Source organism: Hyalella azteca, unplaced genomic scaffold (assembly GCF_000764305.2).
Source record: "Hyalella azteca isolate HAZT.00-mixed unplaced genomic scaffold, Hazt_2.0.2 contig2384, whole genome shotgun sequence".
NCBI lineage: Eukaryota > Metazoa > Arthropoda > Malacostraca > Amphipoda > Hyalellidae > Hyalella > Hyalella azteca.
Window position 1 is genome coordinate 32,966 of NW_025932661.1, and position 11,759 is coordinate 44,724.

At 35.6% G+C, this 11,759-nt stretch overlaps 1 protein-coding gene across 1 annotated transcript; it reads left to right on the plus strand.

Annotated features, from left to right (window-relative positions):
* Positions 1-1,831: 1,831 nt before the first annotated feature.
* Positions 1,832-8,824, plus strand: LOC108678297 (S-adenosylmethionine sensor upstream of mTORC1). The gene is made up of 6 exons (XM_018166674.2): positions 1,832-2,008; positions 2,391-2,476; positions 4,134-4,240; positions 6,266-6,639; positions 7,104-7,197; positions 7,781-8,824. Exons 1-6 carry the CDS (start codon positions 1,881-1,883, stop codon positions 8,333-8,335), a joined length of 1,344 nt encoding a protein of 447 aa, XP_018022163.1. The 5' UTR covers positions 1,832-1,880; the 3' UTR covers positions 8,336-8,824.
* Positions 8,825-11,759: the final 2,935 nt, after the last annotated feature.

An 11,759-nucleotide genomic window follows, 5' to 3' on the forward strand; every position in this document is an offset into this window, starting at 1 on the left:
CTCTTCTCCAGACAACCACCACCGGCATTGATCAATATGGAATTTTTGTATGTTTGCAAACTATCAGAATTATCTGAAGTCTGAACCTTGATATAATTATTAAAATCCCTATGTGTTTCAAAAATTTTTAAATTTATATTATTTAAATGTATTATATACTTATATCCACCAAAATTTCATTGTTTGATGTTTCTTGTTAAGTTGTAACTTGCAATGCAAACAATATGTCAATGTGTCTCAGACTTGCCTTTTGATCCATTAATGTCATCTGACAAATTTTTTTATTCAGAATTTTAGGGAGTGAATGCATTATTATTATATATACCAAAGAATGCATTTATTGCATTGTATTCTAATTTCTAGGCCCTAAAAATTGGAATATAATGCATTCTCTGGCAATAATTGTGTGTGTTTCAACAAGAAAATTCTGTCATTTAATATTATGACTAAAGTCTGATGGCCTCTGAAATATGCCATGTTTATTAGTTAATTTCAAGCATGGCAAACATCTACCTTTAGGGCTGTGACTAGGGCTTTCCTGGTCCTGCCATTTCTGGAACTACAAGATTTCTGCCAGATGAATTAGGTCCCTCCTATCAAATTGTAAACAAAATTGCATGACTGGGCTGCAAGATTCTAAATGTTTTAAAAATTTGTCATATTGGAGCCATGAGATTTCAGAAACAAGTAGGAAAATTCCAATCCTGGTAAATTTGATACCCCACTGTAACTAGAATTTCACACCATAGTTGCAAAGCACTGAAAGCAGATAGTTTTTTAGACTCTCCCTCATCCCTCAAGTTCATTTTTGAGTTCTATCTGTAGACCAGTAAAGTATCCTGGATATCTGCATTATCAAACCTAAGAAATTGGTTTAAATTGTGAGTAAATGAGGAAGTTAAAAATGAACTGATTCTAAAAAATCCGTGGTTTGTCACTAGGGTAAATGCGGTATATTCCGACACTTTAAGTTTAAGGACATAGCAAAAAATGAATTGCTATAAAAATTAAAAAATACACCGTACGCGCAACTCAAGTTCTGTTTGCTTTACGTCACTCTCAAAACACCGCACTACGCGCCAGCAACAATGAAACGTCATAAAATGTTGCCATATTTATTTAAAAGCCTTTAGAATGCAAACCTACCTAATCCATATATTCCGACACTGTGTGTGACTAAATTTGGCATTTTGTGAGACTAATTCCAGTCGCGCTTCAGACTCTACTAATTTGCAATGCCGACACTCTTGTGTTCAAATTCTGATCGCTGTGTGAGCTGTATTGGAATACGACATAGCTTGGAATCAGAACACTATTGAATACCTATTTCATGATGTTTGCAAAGTGCAAACTGCTATTTTTTCAATCAAGCAAAAATACATGACATTAGAGCTGTGAGATTTCACACAGCTCTAATGAAGCTCTAATTCAAACTGAAATTATATGATATGAGAGTTGCAATATTTCAGAAAAAAAGTAGGAGTTATCTTGACCTGGTTAGCAGTAACTGGCTCCAAAGTCCTAAATCAAAGCACTAAAACTATAGCAAAACAATTTTTGTGGTATTCAATCTCAGCAAGACTTGCAATAAGAATTTGAGGGAGGAGTTAAAGCTGCACAAATTGAAAGGCATATGGTATAAAAATAGTAATATAGCTACATGGCAAATTTTGTGCCTCTATTATATTATCAAACAAATTAATTAATCATGAATAAGTTTAAGAAAATTGTAGAAGTGTTATTGCAAGTTCAATTATTCCTAAATTTGACCTTGAATCTTTGCAAGAAATTTTCATATACAAAGCATTTATCTATGTATATTTGGTTTCTTATTTTCCAGATAAGCTTTTTCTTAGACCAAGAAGGGTTTATTGATTGTAATGTTGAAGTTAATCAAGATAAGCAATGCATGGACAAAGCCATCACGTGGGGTTTTATTCTTTTCAAAATGCAGTGAGAATCCTGACACCTCTGTAATTTCATGTAGTGCATCTCCTGAGGAGCTTAGGTAAGTGGAAATGTGGAATTTTCACACATTGTTGTAAATTATGAGATGCTATAGGTGAAATTTAGCTTCTAAAAACGCTTTGTGAATATAAAATTTATAGTAAAATAATATATAAAATCTATACTATTTATTCATTGGGTACCATTTCCTCAAATAAGAGGCTAATTTTTTAACTGTTGAAGTTCAGGCCATATGAGTAAGATGGCATGAGCAAGATGGAAAAGATTTGAGTAAGTGATACTCTTGAAAAAATTGGAGTATGAATACAAAAATGTACACAGTTTTCTAGTTTATATTATCTGAAGTTGAGACATTTTTGTTGTTTCAAATTAAAGTCATTATTTTATGCATTGATTACTTTACCTTTATAAACTTTGTGCAGTTTGGCCCTGAAAGGCAAGAGTCTGAGAGACCTGGCATTTGTGCTGCGTGACACTCACAGGAAACTCAAGATGGAGTGGCTGCAAGGTAACTTAGGATGAAATAAATTGAAGACCAGGGTTGTTTGATATCCATTGCAGCAATTCTATAAACTTAGATAACAAATTAATGTTAATGGACACAATCTGTGTTTGACTTTGTATGCTCTGATGTTTACATGCTCTGGCATAATCATTGTGATTTCAATGGAAATTTTATCGAATTTTATAGATGATTTAAGCTAATAGTGAGTTTCATAATGTCAACAGTATGTTCGTGGTTGTTCTTAAAGTAATCGCATGTTGAATCTTATTGATTATAATGAAATAGTATTTGCATATTTTTTAGATCTTGCTTCATCATATACCTATAACACATTTTTCTCTGATGATAAATATTTATGCTTGTTATGCATCTAACTAAAATTGACATGGGCAAACACTGCGGCCTTGGGTGTAGGTGACATTTTGTTGCTTCCACAACTAAGGAATACCCCATTTCTATCTTCATTTCTTTGTGATTCTGAGCATCTTAATAGGTATTGAAAAAATTTTTCCTGCCCATTACAATGTTTGAAAAATTACTAACTTGAAAATATTTGAAAGATATAGAAAGGGGGAAATGTTGGGTTTTAGTTTCAATATTTGTGGTATCACTATTGCAACCCCCTGTCCCTCATAATGAAGTATAAATTTTGGTTTTATTAGAAATATGGGTGGAGAAAATAAAGTTGCTAGACAGAAAGAGTTTGCATGGTAAAGACCTTACTTCTTGGATGATCTAATGCAACTGGTATAATATGCTTTGCTGTTGTAACTAAATACTAATGACAAACAGACTATCTATACCAGTATATGTCCAACTTCAATTACTATTAAACCCAATCAAACCTGACATGTATCATTCATCATAGCTAAAATGTCATACCTATAGTGTAATTGGGGAATAAAATGAGTAACAGCATGTCTGTCAAGTTTATTGTATTCTAAATTTATGATTGGACATTTTTTGAACTGATTTCTTGTTATCTCCATACCCAATGGGATTTGGCAAAGAATTTACATATGGCTATGACATGAATGAGGAGAATTGATCACCAGAGAATAAGATGTTAAAATTTACAAAAACATGTTCGAAGATTAATCCATGGAGAAATCATAATGAAGTTTGCAAATACTGACAGCTTAGATACATCAGAAATGAATGCCTAGTAGTATCAATAATTGCCAATAATATGGTAGCTGATGTTCCATGATGATTTTGCACTCGTTCTTGCATATGTATTAAACTAATGCTTGATTTACACTCACAGTTTTAGTTCATGCTTTCTAAATTATAATCAAAGGCCCTTTGTATAAATAATTAAAAATAGAATAATTTCTAACAATAATTTAATTCACATGGTATCTATATAACATCTCAAAAATCATGTGGTTAGGTAAATACGAGCAGAATTGTAGAGCAGTGATAAGTTGTTTTAGATCAACATGCCTAAAAGATTGTTTGTTGAGCTGCAATGTTATTTGCATTGTATTGTTGTCTTATACTACCCTGTGTTTTTTTATTCTGTGGGAGTTTTAATTTGAGTTATTATCCCCATGATGAGATTTTTTAATGATAAGAATAGCTATTTATTCAAGAATTTAAATTTTTGATACTTAGGTGAGATAATTTGTGTGCGATATATACATAATTTTGTGCTCAGATAAAGCGTTTGATGAGATTTGGTCACGTCACACCAGCGACACTTCGCTGCTCACTGACTATGCTGCAGCCATGCTCGCGATACGACGACACTGGGAACTAAACAAAGTGAGATTTATCAGGTATAGGGTATTGAAGAGAGATTTGTCAGGTGTACTGATTTGAAGAGAAATTCATTAGGGGTGCAATATTAAAGAGAGATTTGTCAGGTATTATTTATTGAGAGATTTGTCAGGTGTGCTGCGTTGAAGAGAAATTCATCAGAGGTGCAGTATTGAAGAGAGATTTGTCAGGTATTATTTATTGAGAGATTTGTCAGGTGTGCCGCTTTGAAGAGAAATTCATCAGGGGTGCAGTATTGAAGAGAGATTTGTCAGGTATTATTTATTGAGAGATTTGTCAGGTGTACGACGTTGAAGAGAAATTCATCAGAGGTGCAGTATTGAAGAAAAATTTGTCAGGTATGGTGTATTGAAGAGAGATTTATAAGGTTAGGTATGGGGTATTGAAAAGAGATATATCAGGTAAGTGGTATCAAAGCAAGATTCATCAGGCCGGGTGTGGGATATCAAGAGATCAGGTATGAGGTATTAAATTGGGATTTATCAGGTCATATATGGGGTATTATAGCTTCATTTAGCTGTTGAGGGTTTTAAATAAAAGTTATATCTGGTTCAATCTAGAAATACGTGGTCTTCGTTATCTTTTTGGATTTAATTGTAAGGAGCAAATGAGCTGACAATGGAACCCGGTTATTGTAAGATAGGAGGAATTATTGGAATTTACCTCCGTCCAGTTCTACACTAAGAATGAAACAAGACAAATTATTATATGTCATGGCAAAAAGGATCACCAACATTCTAATATATATTCCTCAAAGTTACTTTGTCCCTTTGTGTGTTTGAAGCCTGTTGATGCAAATATGCAGAGGCTGTTGGGGCGCTTATCTAGGATAGGTAATTGGGCATTATGATGTGAATCAAGCCTGATAATTCAACCACTTACGCTTGGTTCACATCACACTGCCGGGCATATGCCAGTCACGGTCCGTTCCCTGAAAGGTGTATTCTCATGTTCAGTCCAGTCATAAGTCGTGCTCACTTCAGCTCTTTTTGTATCACTTGGAAAGCCAGTCACTGCAGCATTAACAACTGGTGACAAATCTGGTTTGTTGAGATGGTGTCCATTATGGTATTTTTGATTGGGTGTATTTGATAAAATCTGGTATGTTAAGCTGGTAATCTGGTATAGTTGGCAAAAAAAAAAAATAAGTTGGCAACGCTGCAGTCACGTCCCAGTCAAAATAACTTTTGCCTTAATTGTGGCTGGACGGCGACTGGCATGGCAGGTGCCTTGCCCGGCTGGTGAATGCTTATATAGAAATACATTAAAAGATATTAGACTGGGCCGTGACTGGCACGCGACCAGCAGGATGGTTTGAACCAAGCCTAAAGTGTTTCAAGACAAGAAAGGTGCAGGGTGAGTTATGAAATGTAAATGCAATTTTTAATTTAGTACGTTGCATTTTTTCCGGTAAAAAAGTGAACATTTACTTCAAATTTTATAATGGGACTTGTATGCAAGTTTTGTGTTTGTTAGAACTGGGCATTTTTTAAATCACGTTGGTTAGTTACAAAATTATAAAAAGATATGGAATTCAAGATTGTGGTACTCAGGCTCGTAGCTGGGAATAGCTCTGCAGCTGAAGAGCCAAGTGTGCTTTGCAGGGGGGACAGATTTACTCAATAGTCCTAGGCTCGACCTTGATTTCTACCATTCTCAGTTATTTTGATGACTTCCTCACATGGGGCATTGAAGGGAGATTTTCAGGTATCTTATATCAAAGAACGGTTAATTGTGTATTGAGATTCATGCGAGACTTACCAGGTATGATGCATTGGAGTGAGATTTAGCTCATGTGGAACATTTAAATCTGATACATAAAATATGGGGTATGAAACGGACAGAATTACTGGGTTAAGAGCAGCGTATAACCACTTGTTTTTCATGTTAAAGTATGCCTGAGATTTATATGTGATCCATACATTCTAACTGTATAGATTGAAATACGTAACAAATTTAAGTCCTGCTTGCACTGCTTCTGATAAATGATCCAAGCCAATCTCCTTTCAGGAAAGTTCTCCAGAGCGTCGTAACATTTGGTTATGGAGAATTCTAAATAAATATTTTATGGAAGGGGAAAACGTAAAGGCGCTCGAGGACGAAGTGCGTTTAGCAACGCGGCATATGAGCGATATGACGACGTCGCAAGAGGAGCTCGAGGAGCTCACGCAGCGCATCAAGACCACCCTGCGTCCGATCATCAAGAGTCAATTAAACTCCCAAGACTCGTCGTGCTCGAGCGAAATGCTCGCCAAAATGATCAATTCCGAGCTGCAATTTATCAAAGAGGATTTAGACGTGGATACCAGTAGAGGAAACAGCTTTTTTAACGCTATTGGGGGCACGGGAAATTTTTGGAGTCGACGTTTCTCTGAAACTGACAGGTAATTACATGTAGAGCGAGGTTAGCTTGGCTGTAAATAACTTCAAATACATTGTGACCTAATAAAAAACATTTGTTTTATAACTTGAAATTATTTTAGGGGAGAAAAATGTGTGAAACATAATATGAAGATTAGTCGGGATTGGATGACTTCGTAGTTAGGCTGCGTGATAAAATTTAATTTTCTTCGAAATTTACTTTTAACACGAACTGTATTATAGTCTTAAGTAATCTTGATTTTAATTTCTAGTTAGCTGAGATTTGATCTTCAGTTTGTCGAGTTTTAATGTTTAGTTAAAAATGTCATCATAGGGTTCGAATCTCCATCACTCTTAGATTTAATCTTTTGTTCCCTATGGTGTCATTTCTCCTGTATCTTTGAAAGCAGCACAGTTCACTGTCTTTTAATTTCTCGTTCAAATATCAGATCAGAGGTTCGTAACTGACCTGATCCGTGCTGTGCAGAGTACGTGTGCTGGACGTGGGCAGCTGCTACAACCCCCTAGGCCGGCATCCAAAGCTATTGGTGACACCCATCGACCTCATGCCCGCCACCAAAGTCAGTTGAGTCCCTAATAATCTCAAGTGCTAGGCTGCTAGCGGTCGCCATAGGTGTTACTCCCTAATAATCTCGGGTGCTAGCGGTCGCCATACGTATTGCTCCCTAATAATCTCGGGTGCTAGCGCTCGCCATACGTGTTACTCCCTAATAATCTCTGGTGTTAGCGCTCGCCATACCTATAACTCCCTAATAATAAGAGACTGTATAATAATAAGAGACTGTATAATAATAAGAGACTGTATAATAATAAGAGACTGTATTAGGCGAAGAAAATTTTGGCCGAAACCATTCTGATTCAGGGTGAGACTGAATCCAAATTTTGAACTCTGCATACAATACCATTGTAGAATATAAGTATCTAACACCTGCATCTCGCATAGAGAACTCATTGGTCAAATAGGTAATTATTTAAACCTCTCTGCTGAGTTTGTCAAATTTCTTACTGCTCATTAGTGTATTTTCTGGATAGTAATTTATAAGTGCATGATTGTCATCATTATAACCTAAAAAGTCATTAGTACTGTCATTGTTTTTTGTCGATGTATCATAAAATTCCTAAATCCAAAACACTTATTTTTAGGACGTCTACAAGTGCGACTTCTTGCAATTGGAAGTTGCTGATCCCAGCGACTGTGACATTCCTCCTGAACTAGCCTCGTCTGAGGACCCTAGTTCCGACTGCGACAGCACGCCGACGATCGAGCGTCTGCCCTGCGAGAGTTTCGACGCTGTAGTGTTCTCTCTGATGCTTGATTACATCCCTTGTCCCGAAGCGCGGCTCGAGTGCTGTCGGAAGGCCAGTGAACTTCTAAAACCTGGCGGTTTATTGCTGATTGTGACGCCATCTTGCTCTGCCGGCATGCTAAACCCTCTTCTTTTCAAATATTTCCACTGGCATCTCGCCAAACTGGGATTGAAGAAACATGTTAGCAAAAAAACCTCCGGCTTTAGGACATTTTCTTACCGAAAAGCATTTTATCCATTTGTTGCAGAAGCAGGTGCAGACAAAATACAAGAAGATGCTGCTGAGTATCGAGACATATTAAAAAGATTGAACTACACCAACAATATTGATAAAGTAGATTTGACTAAAGGTTTGTATTTCTACCGAGATATTGAGCCTCATTGGGAGTAATGAAATGTCCGTACCATCGAAATTTAAACCATCTATATTTATCCAAATTCTCAACATAACCGGAGTTTGTCAGACACTTGAAAATTGATGTTCACTTAACATCTTTGCACTTCCTGGAATAACAAGCAACGTATAATGCAAAGATTCGTAGATCTGTTAATTATTTTCTTTATTTAACTATGCAGTTTAGTGCCACGTCTGAAATTAATTGCAATATCGATAACTTTAATTCTAGGACTTGTTTTGGAGAAATAACTCATCGCGATGTCTTACCACGTCACATCTCTCATGAGTCTTGACTTTTGACTATATTGGCTTATTAGCGATACAAAATCGTTTGTCTTCTAGTTTAAAACTGGAACTAAGTCTTTTTGATGCTTTTACATTGAATAGACCATCTCTGTTGTCGTTTTATGTGAATTAAATAGCACGAGCCCTGGTTTATACAAGTGTCAAACGATCTATTTCTAATTAAATATGCCACATTAATTTTACTTTAATTTTCCGGGTCATTTGAATTAACTTAATTCCTATTAGACTGATTCATGTTTCCGAAGCCATGGTTAAATTTCAAATTCATTTTGGAAAAGATATAGATATTATAGAAGCAATTGTGAGACTGCAATAGGTAATATGAAAGTTGAATATGATAGCGCCATCCACATTGACCTTGAATTGTAGCAGCGCTGCAAATAATGTGATCGTTCTTCCCCGTGTTGATTATGAGTGACGTATCTATCGTAAAGCTTTGCGGTTAAAAGGCAAACTAATAATATAATTCCATTTCACACATCAGTATAATAAAAATACTGGAATAAAATTATAACATACAGTGGTGTACAAACAATGTAATATGGTTTCAACATCTTACTTCTCGGTCTAAGTGTGTAAGAAGAGCTTGCGCATCATTTTCATCAATATATCGTTCCCGTTTACTGACCCAAGTCTTTTTTTACAAGTTGTCAGTTTCTGCAATTACTCCCCACAGTACTTTCCCCATACCGCCAGCAATTACTCTCCACAATACTTTCCCCACACCACATGCAATTACGCTCCACAATACTTTCCCCATACCGCCTGCAATTACGCTCCACAATACTTTCCTCACCACATGCAATTACTTTCCACAATACTTTCCCCATACCATCTTCAATTCCCCACTATGAACACTGGGCGTTAATGACCGTTCTTTATTATAGTTCTTCATCTTCTCCGTCATCCTTTCCCGTGAATTGTAAATTGAGCGCAGAATGTGCTCAAGCTATCTAGTATATTCTGAGTAGAGCAGTCTAGAATATTCACATAATATACACCATACTTGGTCCATGATTAATGATTCAGAGCTAGATGATATAAATTATATTTGCATGTTTCTGCGCACTTTTAATTTTTTTGGAAATTAATTGAGTTAACTTGATCAATTAAATTTATCTTGCATTTGTCAAATAAAGTGGTGCTGCTAACTCATTCTGCTAAGACTATCATCAGTTGATGTGAAGAAGTAACGTGAGGCAACACAAAAACCTGTATAAAAAAAGATTATATGATATATAACGTAACAGTGAACACTGAACAAGATGCTGCATCGCTGTTACAAAAAAAAGGTTAACGCATGTTGATATATGTATGACGTGTATTAATATATTGTAAATTTGAAAAAAAAACTTTCTTGTCTCAATTTTTATTTCATTCTACCACGTACAAAAAATTAGCTTGCATTAATCCCTAGATACGCAACATTTATTTGCAAACAATTCAAATTGCGAAATTGGTGATTTCGCCGAAGAAAAAAAATCGGACGGCCGGTGTGAATAAACTTTCTCTGTAATCACCATTCGCTGAAATTAAAAAAAAAAAAACAATTATATCGAAATTTTTCAATCTGTGGTAATATTATGATCGAAAGTGTCTTGGAACCGACAATCATTTGTCTGGGAGCTCTATTGTAATGAGGGAATAGTCACGTGGGTGGAGTAACTTCACTCAGTAAGCCACCGTCAGCGGTCAGCATACGCCTTCGCGGGATTCGTAGGCTTAGAAGTGAAAATGAGTCGCTCTCAGTTCCGATCATCCGAAGCGTCGATTAGCCTATATGGCTTCATCTATCTGATTTAAAGTGGTTGCACTATTTCTACTCCGATAAATAGCGATTCTCGATTTTATTATGTTATCCTTATAGAGATATAGAAAAAAATTGATCACTATTATCGAAGCTAAGTGTCAATTTGAATTTGTGATGATGACTTTCAAACCAATTTTGCTCAATGCAACATCAATTTGCAAGGAATAAACCTAAAATTTTATGTTCATGATAGGTATATAAACTGTAATTGTTTCATTGTAAATGTGCCAGTGGGTTGTGTATTCATTCAATGCCTATTCATTTTATATGATCAATTGAATTGGATCAATGAAAAGGCACTACGGTATGGTCAATGGTGACTCCTAGGCAATTTCCTATCAATCAACAATTTTCCTATCAAACCACTGAAATGAATAATTTTAAAGTTCAAACTTCAAACATTACCTTGTTAGTAAAAGTCTAACAGTGTGTGCCGGGTGGCGGGTGCCAGTTTAGTCAAATAGCTGCTAAATGCTAATAAGCTTTGGCTCTGTGTTTATTTTTATAGAATGTAGCCTGTAGGTACTCTACAAATTTGTATGTATACTATATAAATGTGTTATTAGCCTGTATGGTTAATTATTGGAACTTGGTCAAATTTCAGTGACATATTTTTTTTTTTTGGGGGAGATAGGCTACGGTATGGGATTTAGTAAATTTGAAAGCTTGTTGTTGGTTGTTGCTGTTGCTTGTTGCTGTTGCTTGTTTACAATATTCAACAATTATTATACCGTAAAATGGGTTAACTTTGACCACTTTTTTTCAAAATGATGCAATTTTTTTACTAGATAAGTTAAACCTTAATTGAAACATGCAAAATACAGCCTACAGGTCTATACTCTAGCTTTACTCACCATAAATTGCTGGCTCCTGACTCTCATACTTTTGATGTAATTTCAAAAAAAGTGATGGTCTTTGTTACCCCAGCTCTTGGGGTTTCTTTGACTGGGTGGTAAAATCAATTTAATTTTTTGGTAAAATAACTCCAAACATAGTGGCAAACCAGAGCTTTTTTAGAATCGGTTCATTTTTAATTTCCTCATTTACTCAAGATTTAAACCAATTTCTTAAGTATGATAATACTGGTATCCAGGATACTTTACTGGTCTACTTATAGGACTCAAAAATGAACTTGAGGGAGAGTCTAAAAAACTCTCTGCTTTGCTACTATGACTCCAAATAACTCCAGGTTTTGGTGCATTGTACCTAGTAGAACTCTTCTAGTTACATATGCAAATGACAAATTTGTGGGAAGTGTCATAGTTTGCAAATTGGGGGTGCCGCCCTACAATGGGCAAAATG